Here is a 25531-nt window from a genome sequence, read left to right as displayed (position 1 = left end):
TCAAAAAACAATTTACAAAGTATGTTTATATCACTGAGGTAGACTTTTTTTTTTGATGTGTGTATAAATCTGCTCCTGAAATTATGTTTATTTTAAAAAATTGACTGAGGTTTCCTTAAAATAACTAACTCTTCCTAATTTGATTCCTGCCCTACCAGCCCTCTGACACCGAGTACTCCAGGGAGTCCTCCAGTGAGTCCCGGTCCCTTGTCACCAGGAGGTACTCCAGGAAAGCATATGTGCGGCCACCATCTGCACACCGTTGGAGGGGCAGTAGAAAGAGATGTATGCCAGCGCTGTAGACATAAGCGGTGGCACTTCATAAAACCAAGCAGCAGGTCTAAAGAAGGAAGAAGTCGGCGCCAAGGAGAAGTAACAGTTCTTTCTGTTGGAAGGCAAGAACAATCTCTTTTGTTATGCTTCTGACTTTGATCATTTGGAACTGGCTTGTACTTATGGAATATTGCACATCCTTTCATCATCCATACTGTATTTCTCATCCATGCTTTTGTTTTGTTTTCTTTGGGGTTTTTGTTTTTGTTTGTTATTGTTGGGTTTTTTTTGCAGGGCAATGAGGGTTAAGTGACTTGCCCAAGGTCACACAGCTAGTAAGTGTCAAGTGTCTGAGGCTAGATTTGAACTCAGGTCCTCCTGAATCCAGGGCCGGTGCTTTATCCACTGCACCACTTAGCTGCCCTCATCAATGCTTTTGACAAATTTCTACCTTTTACAACAATGAAAAGCTCCCTGTTGGCAATAAATAGACTGAAAGAACAGGGCACCAAAGGACTCCCAACTAGGGCAAGCTTAAGGCCCTCAGCTGGGATTTCCTGGTGGGGAATTTTTCAGTTTTACTAGCGCATATAGTACAACATTTTACAACTTCTCATTGTCTGCCAATGTGAATTCATCACTTACTTTTCCATCCTATAAAATTGAAATTCCTTATATTAAATGATATTTGAGTATGATGTTGACCTGCTGCTAGAACTGTAAACTGAAAAGAGATGGATATTTGAATAGCATTTGTAGATTTTCTTTTCATTGCCTGGCAATTCAGCTATTGCAGTTCAGCAGAGAAGGCAATGCAGGGTATCCTGAAATGGTGAGCACTTCAAGTCCATAATAGGATGTGCTATAAAAAGGCTTTTTTCATTCAAAGGCTTGATTTCAAGAGAAGCAAAAGAGGTTAAATTTTCGACAAAAATTAGAGTTAACTAGATAGCCATTCATTTCGGATCTGAACATTTCTGGTTCAAGGCAGTCGTAGGATTTAAGTCTCTCCCATTTGTTGGCTTCGGTGTTGATAATAAAAGTCAGCTCATGACCCGAAGGTCCCTGAACAGATCTCTCAGAAAGATGAAAAACTCTCTACCATCTCAAATCCTCATGAAATATAAAGAAGAAAACACAAAAGACCCTGGGATGGGAAGCCGGATCAAGGTCACTTTTATGCTGTACACCCTGGGTAGCACTCAGAAGCACGGGAAGACTTGAAAAGCATTTAAAAATAATTTAAGGTGGGGGATATTTAAGCCCAGCAGGGAAGTAAATTCTGAGTGTTAAATACAAAATCCTTAAATTTTATCAGCTTTGATTTTAAAAATGTTTTATTGTAGAACTTGATGTCTCATCAGGATAAGACATTAACACAGGGAGTTATAATATAGGATATTACATGATAACTGTATTAAGTCTGAAAGGAAATGTCATTATCAATGGGGAAATCATGTTGGAGATGGCATTTGAATTCATCTTTGAATGATGGGTAGAAATTCAGTAGATGGAAGTTGGGCAGGATGTCTGTAAACAAAAGCACAGATGTGAGAGTGTAGCAATTATCTTCCTATACTGCCCAACAAATTATCCAGATTACTACATATAATCTGGCACTTCATAAAGAAGCATTTTGAATGATGAGGGAAAGGAGATTCCTACTAGGCTATAGCTTGTGTTTTGCCACTCCCATTATTCTAGGTGTGGTAAGGACATGAAGTGTAACAGGAGGTAGTTTGAATTGTGTTTCAAGAGTCAGAAACAGGAAAATCAATCAGCCCCAAACTGATAGCATAAAATGGGACTGCTGAAATATGAAGGGGTTTGAGAATGGGAAATGGAATGATGTAATTTTTTTTTATCATTTTAGCTCTTGTATATAAGCCCCTTTCTTTAAAAGATTTCTAAGTTCTATTTTTTTATTTCCCACACTTTATTTCTCTCTGTCTTTCCCTCTCTCTGTATCATAATACGTATTTTAAATATCAGAAGCCCACTCAGTCCCAAATTATTATTTATTTATTTATCCGGCCATTTATTTATCTATTTATTTATTTATCTATCTATCTATTTATTTATTTATTTATTTTTGCGGGGCAATGAGGGTTAAGTGACTTGCCCAGGGTCACGTCGCTAGTAAGTGTCAAGTGTCTGAGGCCAGATTTTAACTCAGGTCCTCCTGAATCCAGGGCCAGTGAGTCCAAAATTATTAATAGACTTGTGTAGGTTCCGTGATCATATTGGTAGTTTTATTGCTGTTGTTCAGTTGTTTTTCAGTCATGTCTGACTCTCCATGACCCTATTTGGGGTTTTCTTGGCAAAGATAATGGAGTAACTTACCATTTCCTTCTCCAGCTTATTTTACAAATGAGTAAACTGAGGCAAATGGGGTGAAGTGACTCATCCAGGGTCACACTCTGAGTCCAGATTTGAACTCAGGAAGATGAGTCTTCCCCACTCCAGGTCTGGCACTCTATCCACTGTACCACCTAGCTGCCCTGGTAGTTTTATGCAGGAACATTACTCCTAAGATTCTCTTCATCTCACTGCGTTTCACTCTTTGTGGCCCAGAGAAGAGAGAGAGAACTTTAGAGCTGTCTGCTTCAGGGGTATAGTAGCACAGGAGAGACAGCACTGTTCTGCTAAACCCTCATAGTCATGAACATTTCAGAAGTGATAGAAACCTGTAGTTTTTGCAGTGAGAATGTCTTTTATTTACTTAACAACAACAACAACAAATCTTAGCATCTGATAAAATGTTAAGCTTCTATATACTGGAAAACCTACATTCCTTCAAGTGCCCCATCCCAGAGCTAGTCTTGTCTCTCCCTGGGGGTGACTGAGCTTTAAATCTTCTTACTTTGTGGTGCTTTGGTTGTTGTGTTATCCACACACAAAAAGCAAATAATTTGACCCACAGAGAAAATCGTTGTTTGCAATTTCTTTTTCTCATTCTTCCTCAAAGCCCTCTTCCATACAGGTGATAATCTCAAATTGGATGGAGAGAGTTCAGGCCAAAGAATATTTTAGAAAGGTAGAAGTAACATTATTAGTTTGGGAATAGGAAAAGGTTATTATGAAAGACTTTATGTGGCTTTGTATTATATTAAAAATTATTCTATATATTGTAAGAGATAGAATTATATTATATCATTATAAATTATATTACATTTATACATTAAATTATGTGTAATTTTATTTCACTAAATTTAGTATTTAATAATACACACTTTCATGTTAAAATCATATAAGAATATATAATTACATTAATATTATATAACTTATGATTAAAATTATATATTAAAGTGATATATTAATGTAATATAGCATATGGGCTAGGTAGTTCAGTGGATAGAGTTTGGGGCCTGGAATGAGAAAAGTTCATCTTCCTGAGTTCAGATCCAGCCTCAGACACTTAGTAGCTGTGTGACCCTGGGCAAGTCACTTAACCCTGTTTGTTTCAGTTCCCTCATTTTGTTTTTGTTTTTGTTTTGTTTTTTAGTGAGGCAGTTGGGGTCAAGTGACTTGCCCAGGGTCACACAGCTAGTAAGTGTTAAGTGTCTGAGGCCGAATTTGAACTCTAGTCCTCCTGAATCCAGGGCCAGTGCTCTATTCACTGCACCACCTAGCTGCCCCCAGTTCCCTCATTTGTAAAATGAGCTAGAGAAGGAAATGGCAAACAACTCCAGTGTCTTTGCTAAGAAAACTCAAATGGGGTTATGAAAAGTCAAATATGACATGCCTAAAAAATAACTGAACAACAAATATAGCATATAAGTTATTAATATTAATAATGTAATAACTTAAATGATACTAAATACTTAAACTATCTCCTTAATCTTCTGTTATTCCCCCTTAATGAAAATTGACCAAATTCAATATCCCCGCCTCTATAATTTAAAACAACAACAACACACCTCTCACTGAAGTTGAGGTTTGGATACACATTGTTCATACTGCTTTCTATATGGTTTTGGTATGTATATATTGATATAAGATGAAGCTACCAGGCAACAATCATTTTATTAAGGACTTATTACAAATATAAGCAAAAAGAAAGTCTTTAGATAATACAAAAAAAGGAGGTGCTTGGGGAGGGGATGAAGAAAGTGCCCCTCACAGGTCATGGTAGCAAAATCTAGAAAGTCCAGAAACACAGCTTAGGAGGAGAATGAAGTATGACTGGCCTGGATCTGTCCCCAAAATGGAGGCCCTGGTGAAGAAGTCTCCGGTGGGAGAAGGGAGCTGACATGGTAGAGAGAGAGGTTCCCAGTTAACAAGATCCCTGGCACTGAGGCAAACTCCAGGGGGAGAAGGCAGCTGAATTGTGGTGGTAAAGTATAGGATAAGAAGCTGGGAGGGGAATGCAGCTTGGGGTTTCTATTCCCACCCATTGGGGTGGGGATGTCTTTTATACATCATTGCTCTAGCAAGCACTTTTTATTATATCAGTCTGGTTTGTGAATTCAATACTTAAAAATATATATAGTCAACTATAGACTTAATTCTTTTTAATATGCAAGTGCCTAGAATGGATTAGACATATTCTAGAACATTCACAAAGGATAATACAGTCTCTGCAGGATTCAGGCAGGGATGGTTCAGGGAATAGAAGGGGTTGCTGGGTGAAAAAGCTTACCCTCTTCTGTCTTAAAATTTTAATGGCTACCTTAGGGGACTATCTCCAGTTGTCCTGGTGCATATCTTGCCACTGGACCCAGATGTCTCTGGAGGAGTGAGGTGAGTGACCTTGCACAGCCCTCCCTCACTTAAATCCAATTCAGTGCAGGTCGTGACATCACCTCGATGTCATGGTCCTCTTCGAGAATGAAGGACAAACAATAACAATAACAATGGCTACCTTAACTTTTAGCTTCTTTTGGATGCAGTCTTTCATGTTTCTCAATTATTTACACCTTTGTGTTTTAAGAAAACAAAACCAAACGGGGCTCCTCTTCTCTCCTCAGGTTTAGAGTTACAAAAGTGGAACACAAGACCAATGCCAAGGAACGGAGAAGTCTGATGTCTGTGAGTGGCACCGAAAGTGTCAATGGCGAGGTACCTGTTACCCCTGTGAAAAGGGCACGAAGCGGCACAGAATAGGAGGTGGGTTTTATCGCTGCCAGCCGTTGGTATATGGGGAAAATGTGTGGGGATACTGCTGGATATGTTTATGCATAGTAACACAAGTGCTTAACGTGCTTGTATTCATTTTGTGTAAACTTATTTATGTGCATGCTATCTCAACTGGTAGAGTATAAGCTCCCCATTGGCAAGAAATGTTCCATTTTAATCTTTGTATTCCTGGTGCCAATAAGTGCTTATTAACCACGTCTATCAGAATCTTTGTGGCACTTGATTGTTACAATAAATGGGAAGGTACAAGAATGAATTATTAGTACAATATTTAGTTGATGACAGATGACATGAACTAGTACTACAAAGTCTATTGAGAGATCTTCAGCAGGGAAATGAGGAAGCAAGGCTTCAAATAAGTGCCACTGGACGTGGTTGGTCAAGATGTCATCTGGCCACAGCTTTTCCTCTTGTCATCCATTGTATACATACACACAAATACATACATACATAAACACACATACACACATGCACATATACATGCACACACATATGGCTTAATAGTATTTTATTTTTCAATAAAGATAGTTTTCAATATTTGTTTAAGATTTCTAGTTCCAAATTTTTTCCCTCCATCCATTCAGCAAGCAATCTGATATAGGTTATATATGTCCAATCATGTTAAACATATTTCCACATTAGTCATGTTGTGAAAGAAGAATCAGAACAAGGGAAAAACTGAGAGAAAGAAAAAACAAAACAAAAAATTAAAAACACTATGCTTTGATCCGCATTTAGACTCCATAGTTCTATTTCTGGCTGTGGGAAGCATTTTCCACCATGAGTTTTTTGGAATTGTCTTGGATCATTGTATTGTAAAAAAGTAACAGTGAAATATGTCATTTAGTTGAATTGTAAACAAGCAGAGCCTCATTAACCTATCACAGATATAAACAGAATTGACCATTTCTTGGTCTAACAATAGAGTGATACTTCAGTGTATCTGTGTTCTCCTGGGGGCGGGGGAGAAGACTGGACATTGATGATTTGATTCAGTTTGTTATTAATTGTTCATTATGTGAAAGGCCCTTGTTATACAATGATGAACATAAAATAGTCCACGTCTATAGGGATCATCCATCCTACTGGAGGTGAGAGGTGGACATGCATGCACACCAGTAAATGTAGGAAATATTGAGGAGGGAGAGAGAGCCCTGAAAAGTGGAGTGGCAACTTCAGGGAAGGCTCAGAAAAGGAGCCAGTAGTACCTGAGATGATCTAGGGATATATTATCTCACTTGTGGCCCAGAGTGGAAAGGAAAGGGCTGTGAGAGGTTAGAGGAGCAAAGGGATAATTCAAATAGAAATATGGCTCAGGGGCAGCTAGGTGGCACAGTGGATAAAGCACCGGTCCTGGATTCAGGAGGACCTGAGTTCAAATCCAGCCTCAAACACTTGACACTTACTAGCTGTGTGACCCTGGGCAAGTCACTTAACCCTAATTGCCCTGCAAAAAAAAGAAAGAAAGAAACATGGCTCAGAGAAGCTTAGGATGAATCTTGAACATGTTTGAAGGAAATTTTGTTCCTCTATCTTCAAGTCCATAGGGATTTTGACTGTGCACTATGTCTAGCCTTTGTTGTTCTAAGCCATGAAGAAGCCCAATTTCCTTTCCACCATATTTTCAAGGTCAGCAGATTGCATTCTGACACAATCTATATGCTTCTCTGAGTTTATAGTTAACACCCAAATTGAACTGAAGAGAAACCAACACTTAGGAAGATAAGTTTTGTAATTCAAAAAGATCTTGGTAGATAGGGGAAGCATTCTGAACACATTTCAGTAAGCCCACACATATCTGAGAAGAAAAGTAAACTGTTCAAATACAAGTTGGGAAAGGGCTATCAAATTCAGTAGAAAAGAATTTACCAAGCCTAGTGACTGTGAGTCAGCTGTGTGGCAATGAAGTAGAAAAAAGCAAGCATGATACCAGGATATATACAAAGGTGTAGGGCATATGAGCTCAGGTAGATTTCTAAAGAAATCCCTCCATTTTACTAGAGGACTCTGGGACTGAAATGGGAAAGTATTAGATTTTCAGGATTAGGAGAAGTTAAGAGAATCAGGTTTGTCTAACCAAGCCTGTTGGTATACACGGTATGTTTTCTATAACTTTTCAAATTTACTAAGGTCACTAGAATTTTGAATCTGTATTACAACGTGCTCAACCATACCCCACAAGTCACCAGTCTAGTATTAGAACCATGCTGTCTTGAAGTCTGTAAGAGGGTGAGGTACCTTCCTGAGCATCTGAACCTAACATTACTATGCTTTATTTTATTAGTTTATATTTTTTATTTTATTTCTTACTTTAGCACTTTTTAAAAAAAGGGCTATGTTTTAAACCTACTACATGAAGATGTTTAGATTGTGTCTTTAGATAGTCTTTTTTCCCCACCGTGCATATTAACAACACCTTCACTCTAGTCAAATCCAAGGAGTGTAGCTGCTGTGTGCAGACTTTAAATATGTGGGAGGCAGTGACGTGTGCTAGAGAACTTCTTGAGTTGGGGGTTACAGGACAACGCCTGGTGCAAGTCATTTCATTTCTCAACTTCAGTTTCTTCATCCATAAAAGGAGGTGACTGAACCAGATAATCTCTTAGTTCTCCACAGGGTTAATATCTTATGAACAAGGAGGAATATTTAAAGGTATTCTGAGTTATTCTTGAATTAATCACAAAAATTGAATAAGACAAAGATGTTCAATTAAAACTTTACTGTTATTTTTAACAATAAAATTGTAAACATTATTAAAAAAAAGAATGCTACCACTCCAGTTAAATTTGGACTATTAACAAGAGGGGGCACGCTCATTGATTTAAAAGAAATGCATATACATACAACTCTTAGTTTCTGTTTTTAATGTATAAGTCTGTTGGGGAAGGAAGACTGTTAATGTATTTGGGAGAATTAACACAAGATTTTTCATTAGAGAAAATTTCTAAAATCAGTCAGAAATTTGAGAGTTAGAAGGGACCCCAGTAGCCACCTAGTAGTTCAACCTATAACCAAGATGAATTCTCAGTCTAATCTACCTGACTACCTCTGCTTGACATACTCTTCCCAGAGGCAGCCCATTCTGCTTTTGGGTAGCTCCATCCCAGAAAGTTTTTCCTGAAAGCAAGTCTCAATTTCCCTCTGTAAGAGTTTCCACTTGCTATCCCTGGTTCTGTCCTTTGTATGAAATAAAACTCTTCCTTCTAGAAATAATTTCTGTGGTTCTGATACTGATTAGAAAAGTCTGCTCAGGTATTTAGCCTACCTTTTGAATAGGGGCAATGAAAGTTATATTTCTGTCTTTGACAACAGGGATGACTCTTTAAAGGATTACCTGAAAGATTATTTTTATCTTGGAACATCACTATAGTGTGGCGAGTAAAACTATATGTGGTTGCCCTATAATTGTCCCAAGTGTTAGGGAATTTAGCTGAGATTTAGAATATATTTGTTACTTAGAAATTAGAGGCTACTGCACCAGTTTGGGGGCATTAAGCATTTATTAAAGTATATTAAGTATTAGTAAAGAGAGTGCACATGGCTCTGAAAGATAGGAAAGCCTAGGTAGGAAATAGAAGAGAGAGAAAAGAGAAAATGGGGAATTCTAGTGGGCTGTGTCTGCTCTCACCAAGTTCCCTGGGCCCAAGAGAGGAAGCTTACTGCCTGAACAAGGCTTTCAGGTGGGTGTGGTTTTGAGTGAGGTAAATTCCTGACTCTGGGCTGACCTTAAGAAAGGTCAGTCCAGGCTCTCTCAGTGGTGTCCTCTGGGAGTCCCAAAACCCCTATTATTAATAATTTTCTCACAATAGCAAAGTAATTTCAACTTAACTAGGAATAAGCATTAATTAAGCACCTACTATGTGCCAAGCACTGTTAAGTGCTAAAGATACAAAAAGAGGCAAAAGAGTTCTTGCCCTCAAGGGGCTTATAGTCTAACAAGGGAGACAACAAAATGTATGTGTGTGTACATATGTACCAGTTATATACAAGATAAACAGGAAATACTTAAGAGAAGGAAGACACTAGAATTAAGATGAAAGGCTTCCTACAGAAGGTAGGATTAGGGACTTGATGGAAACCAGTAGGTAGAGATGAGGAAGATGAGCATCCCAGGCATGGGGGCAGGCAGAGAAAATTCCTGGAGTTGAGAGATGGAGAATCTTGTTTGTGGAACAACAATGAGACCAGTTTCTCACTGGATTGAAGACCATGTGGTAGAGAGTAAGGTGTAAGAAGACTGGAAAGGGGGGCAGCTAGGTGGTGCAGTGGATAGAGCACTAGCCCTGGATTCAGGAGGACCTGAGTTCAAATCCAGCTTCAGACACTTGACATGTACTAGCTGTGTGACCCTGGGCAAGTCACTTAACCCTCATTGCCCTGCGGGGGGGGGGGGGATAGGAAAAGAAAAAGAAGTCACCAAGATCTAGTTTAAGATTCCAGGGTTGATGGACTCGGGATTCTGTAAAGGCTTTATTTTTGAGTTCCCCTTTGGCTGTGGTTCCTTTTAGTAGCCATATCTAAATTTCTATCTACCTCATTTATTTTGGCAGTAAAATTGAGATGGTTTCTTTATTCCACTGAAAATGTTTTTTGATTCCTTCATGAAGACTAAGCTTTTGTTCTTCCAAGTTGAATTGAGTTCCTTTTATTCATCAAGTAGCTTAGTCAGCTGTCTTCTAATTTAAAAACTATTTAGAAACATATATCATTGTTTAGAAACACGTATCACAAATTCCTTCAGTATTTTTCCCCATTTTATAATAGTTCTTTTATTAATAAAAATAAAAGACTTTTAAAATGCATGTTGAATTAATTTTGCTGGATTGTGGGTTTTTTTTTTATAATGACTTTCTGCATTATTTTACTAGATCCACCCCAGTCCTTTAGTATGGTTACTTCATCTACAAGTGAAGATACTAGCGTATCCCTGCTGTTTCTTCCTGACTAGTTCTTTTTTTTTTTTTACTTTTTTTTTTGGTGGGGGTAATGGGGGTTAAGTGACTTGCCCAGGGTCACACAGCTAGTAAGTGTTAAGTGTCTGAGGCCGGATTTGAACTCAGGTCCTCCTGAATCCAGGGCCGGTACTTTATCCACTGTGCCACCTTGCTGCCCCCTGACTAGTTCTTGTTTGTGTCCTTCTAGAAATCCTTCATAGTTGATCTGCTCACTACATTGTAGGCTTTCTTTCTGATCTTTTGATAATTCATGAATAACAATGAAAAACTCTGGGCTTTCCATCTGGCACCTCTCATCTCAATGAACGATTGGCCTACCTTCTTTTGAGAACATGGGTGTGCCTGATGAGTCCTTTTACAATAGGTTTTGTGAACAAAGTTGGTAATATGTTGCAGTCTGCTTACCTCCTCTATTCATCTTTCCACTGTCTGTTAGGTGAACTATAATTTTGACTCTTTGAAAGAAGAATCTTTAGGAATTACTTTTTGTTATCTACAGCCAGGATTTTGACCATGTTGAGGTACCTTTAGTAAATGGGCACTTGCCTCCTGGCCAAGACAAGTAAAAATTTTCTTTTTAATGAATTAGGACATAAAGAATGTTGATACCCTTTACTTTACATGTACCTGGAAAAGAATGGATAAAAATGGAAGTGTGTGTGTGTATGTGTGTGTGTGTGTGTGTGTGTGTGTGTGTGAGAGAGAGAGAGAGAGATTCTTGTATTTATGGAGGAAACTATGTTTAAGTAATGCTTTGGGGAAAAGGTTAGTCTTTTGAGAAGCAAGGTATAATTTATGAAACTGTACTTTCTTGTTCTTGAATCCCACCCTTTTTTTCTGTATCTGCTTTTTGTGCCTTAATTCTCTAGTTCTCTTTTTTTTTTTTGATGAGGCAGTTGGGGTTAAGTGACTTACCCAGGGTCACACAGCTAGTAAGTGTTAAGTGTCTGAGGCTGAATTTGAACTCAGGTCCTCCTGACTCCAGGGTTGGTGCTTTATCCACTGTGCCACCTAGCTGCACCCCCCTCCCAGTTCTCTTATAAGGAAAGCCGCTCTACTTTCTTTTGAATCTGCTGTGGGTTTTCATTCGCTTTTTGCTATGATTGGGTCCTCTGCCTGATCGACTTAATTGAGGCTGGAGATTCTGCTTTTGATTCTCCCTTATCCTCACCGCCACTATCCCTTACAGTTTTCATCATGTTTGTGCTTCTTCATATCCAGACATCCTGGAGTGGTCCCTTAAGTGTCACTGTATTTTGGAGTCTTCCTTGTTTATAAGTTTTATTCTTTATACTTTCAGATTTTTAGTCTAGTATGCTTCATGTTTATTGTTATATATATTTATGTGTATGTTTATATTGTCCAGATATATATTTGTGTGTGTGTATATGCATACATATGCATATATGGTCAGCTGGGTGGTACAATGGATAGAGTACTGGACCTGGAGTCAGGAAAGCCCTAACTTCAGATCCAGCATGGAGATACTGACTAAATCTGTGACACTGGTCAAATCACTTAACCCTGTTTGCCTCAGTTTCCTCATCTGTAAAATGAGCTGGAGAAGGAAATGGCAAACCACTTCAGTATCCTTGCCAACAAAAACAAATGGTGTCACAACTGAAACAAATAAACAGCAAAAACATATGCATACATGCACACATAAAATATGAGTGACAGTGTGGCTGGGTGGATAGAGATCTGGCATCAGCATAAAGAAGATGGGGTTCAAGTCCTATCTGTGACACTATTGGCAAATCACTTAACCTCTTTTCCATCCCCCTGATAATGTTTTAATTGTCATGAAGGTTCTGATCTGCATTAATAGAGGGAATTTCCTCACATAGAATTCCTTATACTGATGAATCATTGGTACAAACTGCCACCCATCAAATTCATTCATTCATTCATTCATTCTCTCTCTCTCTCTCTCTGTCTCTGTCTCTCTCTCTCTCTGTCTCTCTCTCTCTGTCTCTCTCTCTGTCTCTCTGTCTCTCTCACTAGAAGATTAGTGAGATCCTGGGAGGGAAGCACCTCAATGATTAGAAACAAAAGCCTGTTGCCTGCTAACTGTTCATGGAGTGATAATTGCATGTAGTCCCAGGTGAAGGGGAGGTACTTCAAACGAGCCCCCAGTAAGGGTAGGGCCTTCTCTGACTTTCTCCTACTGCATATATTTCTAGGAGTTGGGATCACCTCCTTCATTTTCATGTCCCTTTTGTGATCATTGGGTGCCATGGATAGTTGGGATGCATTTTGTACTTGGAAATGGAAAGTGGTCAGTACTTGTCCAGGAGCACTCACTCAATGGTGTGGCTAAGACTTGCCTGAGTGCAGAAAGCTGTAGATTGTCACTTGATAAAGTACAGGGAAAAGCTTGATTTGTGGTTTTTAAAGCAATGAGATTCATTTTAGAAAACCCACCAAAACCTCCACAATCATTTTTAGTAAAGTAAAAAGGAAATTCAAAAGTAATTATATAAAATGATATAAAATGGTTTTTTTAAAGTTTTTTTAAAAACTATCATCCCATTTATCAACTTTAACAACAACAAAAGTCCATTCTTCTCCCACCCCACTTTATTTTATAAGCTCTGTTTGACATTTTTTGTCTTTGCTTGATGCCACTTACATGGGGAAGAAAGCTAATCCACTTATCTTTGTATTGGTTTTTACATGTTGATTTTAACCGTTCCAGTCTCCCTTATGTAAATTCATTTCAATGTATTGATGCCATACTTTAAGCCTAAAACATCTTTTCAAAACAAAACTCCCATTTTCTTTGTGTTGTTAAACACAAATGGGGCATGAGACCTGTGCCCAGTGTAGAAGAACCTCTGGACTTCTGGGAACCAGTTTGGGTGTGGGGCTAAAGAAAAAAATGAATGAGATATCCCAGAAATTTACTCCTTTGTTTTTGTTGTTGTTTGTTTGTTTGTTTGTTTGCAGGGCAATGAGGGTTAAGTGACTTGCCCAGGGTCACACAGCTAGTGCCAAGTGTTTAAGGTCGGATTTGAACTCGGGTCCTCCTGAATCCAGGGTTGGTGCTTTACCTACTGTGCCACCTAGCTGGCCCCTCAGAAATTTACTCCTGAAGGAATCTTAATTTTCTCATATAGCAGCTTCCTCCCCTATCCTTTTAAAAGTCCTTTCCTGCTTTGGGGAGACAAGGTTGCACATAACATTTCTAACATATGGAAGCTTTCCACTCTCTTCCTCCCCCAATCCATTCTTTTTATTTAAATTAAATTTTTTTCCAGTTAATGGCATCTCCCCCCCACCCACACACACATACAAAAGAAAAGCAAAACCCTTGTATCCGATATGCATAGGCAAGCAGAACAAATTCCCACATTGACCATGTCCAAAATTTTTGACTAGCATCGGTTGCCTTATTTCTCTGCTCAGAACCCAATGAGATGGTTCCCTATTGCCCACTTGGTAAAATTCAAGCTTAACCTGACATTCAAAGACCATACAGTATGGTACCATGCTACCATTCCCATCTACTTCCATGTGCTCTGTGCTCCAGGCTATTGGTCCTGCTCAGCATTCCTGTGAGCTCAGGACACTTTCTTGTTTCCCCTACCTGTGTTCATGCTCTTTGTGCCTTATGCACTTTCTGCAATTGAATTCTTCACTGTCCCTTAATGCCCAACTTAATTGCTACCTGCTCTGGGTCTCAATTTTCTCTTCTGTAAAATGAGACCCCTGGATTAGATGATTTCTAAGTTCTTTTCCAGCCTTAACATTTTTTCCTCTGAACTATTTTTCTTAGTTTATATTCTGATATAAACCTTCACAATTTTTTTAAAGAAATTCCAATTCATGGAAGACAAGGGAATTCTCCCTTGGGTCCATTGAGTCATTAAGTTGTCCTTAGTCATAAGTTCATCCAGGTTATTTAATATGTTTAGAAAAATCTAATTAGTTTAATTTTTCTTTTTTTTTTCCAATGGAGTTGGAGGTGGGGGGTGGGATCGAGAAGGGGGCTAGGAATAGGGTAACCCCCCTCCATTTCCCCCCCAAAAAAGAAAAGAGGGTCATTGAAGCATTTTTTTTAAAAATGCATAGAAATGAACAGAAGATAGGCCAGAAAGTATTACAAGACAAGCAGTTATATGAAAGTTATATGGTGAATTGATTATGTATTTCAAAATAAAAGCTAGCTGTACATAATAGATATTCACAGTTTTACATATGTTCCTCTCTTCCTGTTTTGCTGTGTTGATGAAAATGTCCAATTTATTTAGTATTTTAGTTCAGGAAAAAGAAAATCTCCCAGCTGCTCATAATCACAGACTTAGCTGGAAAGGACCAACTAAGATGTTGGATAATTTAGCCATATGAATTTTAAACAGATTATTTGAAGGTTTTTTGGAGTGATCGTGTCACGATTTCTGAGAGTTTGCTGGCTCTCTGCCATCTTGGCTTCACCTAAACAGTTTACTTGAAATCCTCCAAACCTTGGAATAAAAGCAGTTTTATTAAACAATCAGGATTTTTAATGTAATTTTTGCTTAACTAAGTAGAATTGAGAGTGCTGTTCTCTTTTTTTTTCAGTGAGTTTAATTCAAGAAATTATAGGCATTATACAGAGCTCATGATATATATACACACACACACTTACCTAGTGTGCCATCCCATCCGTTGGAGAATGGCTGAACAAGTTGTAGTATATGAATGTAATGGAATACTATTGTGTTGTAAGAAATGATGAGCAGGCAGATTTCAGAAAAACCTGGAAAGGCTTAAATGTACTGATGTAAAGTGAAGTGAGCAGAACCAGGAGAATAGTAACAGCAACATCATGTTGATGATCAACTGTGATAGCCTTAACTCTTCTCAGCAATACAATGATCCAAGACAATTTCAAAAGACTCATAATGGAAAATGCTCTCCACATCCAGAAAAAGAACTATGGAGTCTGAATGCAGATCAAAGCATACTATTTTCACTTTTTTGGGGTTGTGTTTAGTTTTTTTTTCTCTTGTGCGTTTTCCCTTTTTCTTTTTCTTCCCTTACAACATAATTAATGTGGAAATATGTTTAAGACGATTATAATGTATAACCTATATCAGATTTCTTGCTGGCTTCAGGAGGGGGGAAGGAAGGCAGGGAGGGAGGGAGAAAAATTTGGAACTCAAAATCTTACAAAAATGAATGTTGAAAACTATCTTTACATGTAATTGGGATAATAGATACTATTTTTAAAAAGAAAAGAAATAGTGTGGTATAGTGGTTAGAATACTGTACTTGAGATCTAGTCTCAATTCTTAGCTGACCAACACTTAGACTTGACCCACTGAGCCTTAGTTTCCCTATTTGTAAATTGAGGATAAAAATATTTAACAGTACAGACCTCATAGGGTTATTGGGAAGATCAAGGAAGAGAATACACATGAAGTAATCTGCAAACTTTAAAGCATCTATATAAAAACCAATGAATATTGCCTATTTATATGTTGTCGCTTAGAAATGTAAGCTTGTGAGCAGAAACTGCTTTTCATTTTCTCTTTGTGTCCATAGTGCCCAGTATGGTGTTTTGCTCATTGCAGGCACTTAAATACTTATTGGATACTTATTGAATACTTATTGGAAATACAGGAGGAAACAAGACACTTTATTATTTTTAATAAGTTCAAGAGACAAATTTTATTTATTGTTACTAATAAGATAGAGGTAGTAAAGTATAATAAAAATAACTGCATCAGAAAGTGAGGAAACCTGGGTTCTAGTCCTCTTTCTGCTATTAACTTGCTATATGTCCTTGGACAAGTCACATAAATTCTGGGCTCACTTGCACTATGAGAGAATTTGACTAGATCTGAGTCCTTTTCACCTGAGTTAGTATTTCTAGATCTTGGGAGGTCAGAGTTCCTTGTTCCACCACAGGGTTGTTATTTAAAAAGCAAAGCCATATAAAACAAAACAAAGAAACACACCCAAACTCTTGCCTCCACATTTCTTACAAGCCCAGGGGACCTTCTTGGGGCCACTCCCTCACTATTGACTGATTTTTGACCTTGTGAGCACTTTTCTTGCATTTATCTCCTGTTTCATTTTTCTATTAGACTTTCCTTATATTAAAGTAAAGGCAGATTCCACTCACTTTCACTTTTTTCGGGCATAACAATTCTGCAATATTTAATGGGTGATATAAAGGACTGATTTTTAAAAAATATGTATTTTCAATTTCCTTTCCTCTACCCTTCTTTTACTCATTGAGAAGGCAAGCAATAACATACCTATTACATATGTGAAGTCATGTGACACTTATTTCTATATTAGCCATTTTGCAAAAAAAAAAAAGGCAAAGAAAGTGAAAAAATATGCTTCACTTTCTACCCTGAGTCCATTAGTTCTCTCTCTGTAATTGGATAATAATTTTTTCATCATGGGTCCTTTGGAATTATCTTGGATCACTGTCTTGATCAGAATGGCTAAGTCTGTCACAGCTGATCATTGTTATATCATTGCTGTTACTGTGTACAATATTCTCCTGGTTCTGCCCATTTTACTTTGTATCAGTTGATACAAGACTTGCCAGTTTTTTTTTGAAACTCTCCCCTTCATCACAATCACATATGACAGCTTATTTAGCCATTCTTTTTTTTTTTTAAGTGAGACAGTTGGGGTTAAGTGACTTGCCCAGGGTCACACAGCTAGTAAGTGTTAAGTGTCTGAGGCCGGATTTGAACTCAGGTACTCCTGACTCCAGGGCCGGTGCTCTATCCACTGTGCCACCTAGCTGCCCCTTAGCCATTCTTTAATTGATTGTCACCACAAGATGAGCTGCTATAAATATTTTTATAAATGTGGGTCCTTTCCCCTTTTCTTTGATCTCTTTGGGATACAGACCTAGTTGTAGTATTGCTGGGTCAAAAGGTATTTGCTATTTTATAGCCCTTTGGGCATAGTTCCAAATTGTTTTCCAGAATGGTTGGATCAGTCCACGGTTCCACCAATAATTCTTTAGTGTAGCTATCATTTATTTATTTATTTGTTTATTTGTTTGTTTATTTGTTTAAATGGGGGGGCAGGGCAATGAGGGTTAAGTGACTTGCCCAGGGCCACACAGCTAGTGTCAAGTGTCTGAGGCCGGATTTGAACTCAGGTACTCCTGAATCCAGGACTGGTGCTTTATCCACTATGCCACCTAGCTGCCCCCCATAGTGTATCTATTTGTACACATTCCTTCCAACATTTGTCATTTTCTTTTTTTGTCATATTAGCTAATCTGGCAGGTTAAGGTGGTATTGCAGAATTGTTTTCATTTGCATTTTTCTTGAATTATTAGTGATTTAGAGCATTTTTATATGACTATTATTAGTTTTGATTTCTTCTTCTGAAAACTGTTCTTTCAAGAGGACTGATTTTTCCTATTGTCCTCAGAATCTTGGAGAGTAGGGTTGTTGTGAGGATAAAATAATATAATATAAGTAAAGCTCCTTGTAAACCTTAAGGCACTATGAATGCTAGCTATTATTATTAGTATTATTATTATGAATTATTAGATGGGTAGGCATGCACAGACAATGATTCATATAGAAAACACCTGGGGATTTTAGTGGGCAGTAAGCTTAATATGAGGTAGGTGATATTATTATCCCCATAAAACTGCACTGACTTTTGGTTCACACTGTTAATAAAAATAATTTGTCTTTAGTGTTATCACACAATTAAAAAGGGCCTCATAAGCTGTTTTGTCCAGTCCAGTCTTGAATAGTAATAAAAATGACCATTGACATTTATACGGTGCTGTAGTTTGCTAAATATTTGTGCCCATTATCTTATTTAATAAATCATTTCACTTCGCAATATCCCAAAGGAATGGTCACCGAGTCTTCACTTAAGACCCCTACAGAAAGGAGAACCCTATATTTCCCAAGGTAGTCCATTATTCTTTTGGATTCTTCTAATTGTTGGGGAATTTCAACCCCTGTACTTTATTTTTTTATTATTTTTTTTTTATTGAGGCAATTGGGGTTAAGTATGACTTGCCCAGGGTCACACAGCTAGTTAAGTGTCTGAGGCTGGATTTGAACTCAGGTACTCCTGACTCCAGGGCCTGTGCTCTATCTACTGCGCCACCTAGCTGCCCAACCCCTGTACTTTAAGCCTAAGTCTCTATTTCATTCCACTTTCCACTCACTTATTCCAGTTTCTGCTCTTTGGGGCCACACGGAACAAATTGAAACTCTCCTATGTACTAGCTCTTCAAATATTTGAAGATAGCTAGCTTTTCTGTAGAGTCTTCTATCATTCTTCCATTGTCCAAGCTAAATATCCTCAACTCTTTTAAGTGATCCTAATGTGCCTGACCTTGAGTCCTTTCACTATCCTGATCACCTCATTAAGGGCACTCTTTTAATGTAATTGAAGCAGTGAATAGAGCACCCAGCCTGGAGTCAGGAGGACCTGAGTTCAAATGTGGCCTCAGGCACTGACTAGCTGTGTGACCCTGGGCAAGTCACTTAACCCCAATTGCCTCACACACAAAAAAAAGTTCACCTCGCTGAGGTTCATGATCACCATTATAAGCTCCCGCTTCCTACTTTATAGATATGCTTTCTTTAGTACCCATAGATTTGCTTTTCACCAGCCTTATTGTATTAGATTAGGGATAAAATGTAAACATCTAGACTGATGCCTGACTTCAGTATTTTCCATGTAAGGAAGCTTCTGTGTAATTTTTCCAACTTGGTCATGAGTTGGGAGTGGGCCTATGAAAAGTAAATTATCGGGGCAGCTAGATGGCGCAGTGGATGGAGCACTGGCCCTGGAGTCAGGAGTACCTGAGTTCAAATCCGGCCTCAGACACTTAACACTTAACTAGCTGTGTGACCCTGGGCAAGTCACTTAGCCCCAATTGCCTCACTAAAAAAAAAAAAAAGTAAATTATCCTCAAGAGATAGCAGGTATATGCACTGGCATGGCAACAGATCCAACCATGTGCACTGTGGAAAGATAACATGAAGCCTGGGGATTGGTTTCTTCTGATCTATTCCCAAAAACAATAACACACATTCATTAAGTACCTACTATGTGCCAGGCATCGTGTTAAACACAAGGGATACAAAGAAAGGCAAAAATGGGGTTCCTGGCTGCAAGGAGATTGCCTCTTAATGGAGGAAACAATATGCATACAACTACATTTTCAAGTCACTTAACCCCTCTCAGCCTCAGAGCTTTCCCTTATCTATAAAATGAGGTGTTTGGAGTATCAGAGTACGACTGCCATATTTGAATTTGTTTTTAGTTATTTGTATTCCTTTCCTATCTCTAAGGTAGGGGAGTTTGTCTTATTCATATCTTACTCCTGAACCTAGCACAGTGAATAGAATGTAACAGGTAAATTTGAATGGGGGAAAAATCACTTTTTTTTAAAAAATTTATTTTTATTTTTTATTTTTCTCAATTACATGTAAAGATATTTTTTGAGTTCCTAATTTTTCTCCCACTTTCCCTTCCCGCCCCCATCCCAAGGCTAGCAAACCATTGGACATTGGTTATACATTACAGTCGTGTTAAACATTTCTACATTAATCAGAACAAAAGGTGGAAAAAACAGAAGAGGGCAGCTATGAGGCCCTGGAGTCAGGAGGACCTGAGTTCAAATCCGGCCTCAGACACTTAATCCTTACTAGCTGTGTGACCCTGGGCAAGTCACTTAACCCCAATTGCCTCACCAAAAAAAAAAAAAAAACACCACAAGAAAGAATAAACAAGAACAATAACAAAAAAGTAACTACAAAATAAAAAAAATCACTTTTTTAATTCAATAAAATTGGTTTCCTTTGCAATCCCATGCATTTTATTTTATGAATTTAAAAATATTATTTTGATAAGGGGTCTATAGACTGCCAAAGAGATCCATGACCCAAAAAATGTTAAGAACCTCTGTTCTAGATGAAACCACCTTAAGGAGGTCTACCTGGGACATAAGCATGTAAACTTGGTATGGAAGTAACTAAACATCCCTTTCTGTAGCAAAATGAAATATTAGTGTGTCTGTGTGTATGGGTGTGTGGGTGGGTGGTGGTGAGTTAAATGTGGAAATATAGTTGACATGTCATGCTACTTTTGTCACTGGGCAGACAACAATATTGTCTTTGAAACAATTTTTTTGTGTGTTTCTCTTTCAGGAGGAGTTTTATTTGAAGAAGTTTAAAAGAGACTGAAAACTTAGGAACTGTGCAAAGCCAATTGCCTAAGGAAATCTTTCCTTAAGTCTTTTGTACCATTTCTGCCCTGGCTGTGTGTCTAAGACTCTGAAATGGAACACTGTTGCTACACTAGATGCCAAGTTCCGTGTGTCAGCTCCATAACTGGTTTTGCCTCTTATGCCTTATGGAAAGTTTATTAAATTTTCGAGAAAGGCAAGACTTGGTAGTATTTTAACTTAATAGCCTCTTCCTTTGCCCTTGTGTACAGAACTCAGAGTTTTCTCATTTTGGTAACGTGTATGTACAGTGGGAATATTAATGTACAGTTTTGAGATTGTGCTTTTTTTTCTCCGTGTGCCTCTTTGTTAACTCCACCCCATTTTTTCCTCTTTTATTTTTTGTTTGGGGAGAAGGGGCCGCCAGCCATCACCAATTTCATTGTCACAGAAGTAATAGGCAGTGATGTCAGCGTGTTCCTCCCCACCTTCATCATAATCACATTTCATCCCTAGATTACCAGAGACTTCTTTTTAAGAGTTATTGAAGTTCGACAACAATCCCATTATAATGATTAAAAAAATGACTTCAAGCCCATTGAGCAAAATGTTATTGTGTTGACAGCCCAAGGCCCAAACAAACTTCCAATGTGGGATGAGGGACTGGTAACTTTTTCCAGGCTTTTTTCTTGGTGTAGATGATGGCCATTAGGTGTTGATAAGCACTCACGTGATGTTGCTTATAAAGCTTTCAGGTTTTGTTACTTAGGCTGAATGTTTCCAGATCTCTATCATTCCCCTTAAAATAATTTAAAAAGCAGAAACAAACCTGCCATCAGCTTCCCAAAAGAACACCTCTGTGTTATTGGACTTTTAAGTATTACTGTAAATATCATCCAATCCCCCCCCTAAATCTTGCCATAAAATTTTTACCAGTCTTTCAGATGATTGGTAGATTTAATTTTGCCTTGGTTTTTTTCCTTCTTATTTCAAGGCAGTGTGATGCAATGGATAGACAACTGGCTTTGGCCTCAGGAAGACCGGACTCGGGTTTCACCTCTTACACATACTGGCTATATGATCAGAGGAGAGTCACTTTATCTCTAGGTGTTCGAAGTAACTCTCTTAAGGCTATCAATGGCAGAAAAGATATAGATCTGCATTGATAGAGGGAGTTTCCTCATTTGGAGTTCCCTATCTCAATGAAATCTCAGGTCCAGTCCAAAATTTGTCAATTTTCGTTAACAATTTGGAAAGATGTCTGTATGTGGGTATATATTATATACACAATTTAAGAGGATTTAAGTGTAGCAATAAACTTCGCTGAGTTCCAGAAAATTATGATAAAGGACTTTTTTTGAGGAGTGTAAATATTTTTTAGTAGGCCGAGATTTTCAAGTCTTAGTTTTGTTAAGTTAAAAATCATTATTAATTATGAATGATTTAAAATATTATATTCCAATATGGAGAAGAATCAAGATGTAAGGCATTTCAAAAGCTTTAATAATTTTATTCAGGTCAGAGCACTTTTTAGCAATACAGTGGGCAAGAAAATACACTGATCTCTAAAATTATATTTAAATGAAAAACATATTTTTAAAGTATTTTCTAAAACGTGCAGTTTTGGTTTGGTTATCTTACAGTTATGCCAAAAGTTATGCACCCCATACATCAATCGTGTAAACATTTTTGTTGGTTTCTTGTATCCAATGATAATTCTTAAGTGTTTCTGAAGCAACGGATGTTTACAAGAGCTTATATTTCCCTTCTTCTTTTGGAGGGGGAGGAATTCCCAAAGCAAGCGTATAGAATGACACTAACTATTCTTATCATGTGTAAAATTTGTAAAGGTAATTTTTCATCATTTTGTGTGTCAGATATATTTTTAACTGTATGGTTTGTACCTTAAGACTTTTGTACTACCAAAGCAGAGTTAAAAATAAAAGGATAATTAAACAGTCTCTTTGTTTTGCTTTTCCAAATATTTCCATTTAAGATCCTCAAATGCCTTATCCTGGCATGGAGATTCTCAAAGACTGCCAGGCCAACACAGGCACTGCCTGTTCCTGCCATACTGGAAAGGGCCTAGTGATGGGGTGTGTCTGTCTTCTCCGTGCCTGCCTGGCTCATTTGGAAAGGCTCATCACCAGAAAGTTGATCCCAGGGGAAGAATTCTTCAGCCATAGCAACTCTTGGAGGCCTACTAAATGACCCCCTGTGGGGTTAGGATACAGTGGTGAAGTGAATGATCGCACAAAGGAAATTATACATCCTTCAAGTCAAGTAGCTGCTCACGAATCATTTTTACTGCTTTTTCTGGCTTGATTTTAGTTTTAAATTTGTTTTTATTTCACCTTTGGAACGTGGCTTGGAATCACATGGAGTCCTTTAAAATAGGCTTAGTAATCACTTCTACTCAACTAGTAAAACCTGACCACATACATATTTCTATAAAGGTTGGATGATAGGAGCTGGTAATATTTTTTTCAGTTTGGCTTTCACTTTTAAAAAAAAAAACTTATTTCTTCCAAGGCTGAGTACTTGGGAGTAAATTGCTCTTCTGTGCTCTCTCAGTCTTTGTAATTAGCTGAAGAAGCTTCTGAATCATTGATAGATGAATAGCTCCAGGTCCCTACTCATTTGACAAAACAGGACTTGTCTGTTGACCTTCCCTTCTCCTGTGTCCAGACAAATGGGTAGCATTGCCAGTTACCTGAAATCTGTCTACATGTCAATAGTTCCTAGAACAGGAGTACTTTACCTGGCATCCAAGGACCCCCAAAGGGGTCTGTGATTTCAATAGATTTCAGGGAGTCCACGAACTTTTTCTGGGGGGAGGCAGTTAAATGACTTGCCCGGGGTCACACAGCTAGTAAATATCAAGTGTCTGAGGCTGGATTTGAACTCAGGTCCACCCAAATCCAGGGCTGGTGCTTTATCTACTGCACCACCTAGCTGCCCCCCAGTCCGTGAACTTTAAAAAAATTTTAGATAACTATTTCAGTAAGGCTCATTTTTGTACCCACGTACATGTTTTGTCTCCGCCATTACAATATAAGTTCCTTGAGGGCAAGGAATCTTTTTGCTTTTTCCTCTTATTCCCTAGTGCTTTGCACAGTCATCTTTCAGTCGTCTCTGACTCTTCATGACTCCATTTGGGGTTTTCTTGGCAAAGATACTCGGGTGATTTACCATTTCTTTCTCCAGTTCGTTTTACAGATGAGGAAACAGGCAACTAGGGTAAAGTGACTTGCCCAGAATCACACAGCTAGTAAGTGTCAAGTGTCTGAGGCCAGATTTGAACTCAGGTCTTTCCGAATCCAGGGCTGGTTCTTTTTCCACTGTGCCCCCTAAGGCCAGATTTGAACTCATGAAAATGAGTTCAATGCTCTATCCACTGTGCTACCTAGCTGTTCCACCTGGCATACACAGTAGGTGCTTAATAAATGCCTGATAATTGATTGGTTTGGCTAGTTTCCTCATCTGTAAAATCAAATGGTTGTACTAGATGGTCCCTTCTGAAGACTCCAAATCTAGGAACCTATGAATTTAAGCGATTGTTCCAACATCTACTAGCTAGGAACCAAGCCAGGACTCCAACCCCAATGCACTCCAAATCCCATAGTGCCACCTTTGGTAAAAAGTGAAATTTCACTGATACTGGGCTGATATAAATGCATTACCTGTTTCCACATGAGCTGATCTCAAAAAGAGCCTGGAATGTAAGATAAGGGAGTGTTTTCTTTGCCCCTCGTTTCGTTGGCACTAAAATGTGACCCTTAACCAAGCTCAAAGGTTGTAGTATTCCCAATAAGAACTTAAGCAAAACTTCCTTTACACTAATGAAAAAACATGATTTTGCTTGAGTAGCCCTATTTCATTTGGGACTATAGAGGAGGAGAAAGCAAAACAAAACAAAAAACCCTAAAAAAACAAAAAGCCCACTAGCCTTTCTTACTCTCTTTTAGGTTTTTCCCTTCTATAAAAATTAACCAGAGGAAGTGATGGAGAAAAGGTTCTAATTTATCAGCCTGAATTTGCTAAAAATATGTGGGTTTTGGTATCTCAAATCATATTTTTTTCTGTCACTTTTTGTCATGGTGTAGCGGCAAGATTAGCTCTGGCACCAGAAGACCCGAATTCAAATGCCACCGACCACTCCTGTGACGGCAGGAAACTCCGTGTTTCTAGGCTTGAGTTTCTTCATCTCTAATATGAAAGAGTTCAGCTAGATGCCCTCTAAGGTCCCTTCTAACTCTGATGTCATCCTGATTTGATTTTTAAGCCCTAGTGCTAAGAACTTGCTTGGGAAAGACTGCCTTGATCTCTTGTCCCCTCTATAATATGAGAGAGGCAGAAAACCTCAAAGGCTTGCCTACAATGCCCTTTACTGATCTCTGAGACTTGAAAGGGGAAAACAAACCCCTCAAAGCCTAGAAAAAGTAAAACTTAAATAACTTGGCAAGGATTAAAGGGAATTACTTTTCACCAGTGGAACAGAGAAACTCAGAAGAGGTGTAGGTGATGCATGGTTCAGACTGTTCCCTACAGAGGTCACATTCTGTCCTGTAGTCCAGAGTTGTGAAGTTGCCCCAGGTAAGTGGGTTTCCCCATTCATGAGCTTCCTTGTTAGGTTTCTCAAGTGTATGTCCACTATGGACACAGTGTGCATTGGCCAGAGCGCGTTAGCCAGTTTCATGGCCAGACTGTTATGTTTTGATCTTTCATGCTTTTGTATGAGTATTCTTACTTTTTCCTTCTCATTTAGTAAATGTTTAATGTTTAAGAGTTTATGTCATCTTACTAGCTGTGTGACCCTGGGCAAGTCACTTAACCCCCATTGCCTCCAAAAAACAAAAACAAAAACAAAAACACACACACACAAAAAAAAGAGTTTATGTCATTAAGACCAATTTAAATAAATGGGAAGTATACCAGTGAAAACTCAGGAACTATCGTTGTGAATGTGTATTTCCTTCATACTAGGGTCACTCCCCTC

At 38.3% G+C, this 25531-nt stretch overlaps 1 protein-coding gene across 1 annotated transcript in view; it reads left to right on the top strand.

Moving 5' to 3' along the window:
* Window positions 1-22493, top strand: part of RELL1 (RELT like 1) — a 69658-nt gene extending 47165 nt beyond the window's left edge. The window contains exons 5-7 of the mRNA XM_043971931.1: window positions 159-395; window positions 5244-5382; window positions 20516-22493. Of these exons, the coding sequence (XP_043827866.1) occupies window positions 159-395; window positions 5244-5379 (373 nt within the window). The 3' untranslated portion in view covers window positions 5380-5382; window positions 20516-22493. The remainder of the gene's footprint in view (window positions 1-158; window positions 396-5243; window positions 5383-20515) is intronic.
* The last annotated feature ends 3038 nt before the right edge of the window (window positions 22494-25531 follow it).

The sequence above is a fragment of the Dromiciops gliroides genome, chromosome 6 (genome assembly GCF_019393635.1).
Source record: "Dromiciops gliroides isolate mDroGli1 chromosome 6, mDroGli1.pri, whole genome shotgun sequence".
Lineage (NCBI taxonomy): Eukaryota > Metazoa > Chordata > Mammalia > Microbiotheria > Microbiotheriidae > Dromiciops > Dromiciops gliroides.
The sequence above is the reverse complement of the archived record's forward strand: the minus strand, read 5'-3'. Positions and strand labels throughout refer to the sequence as shown.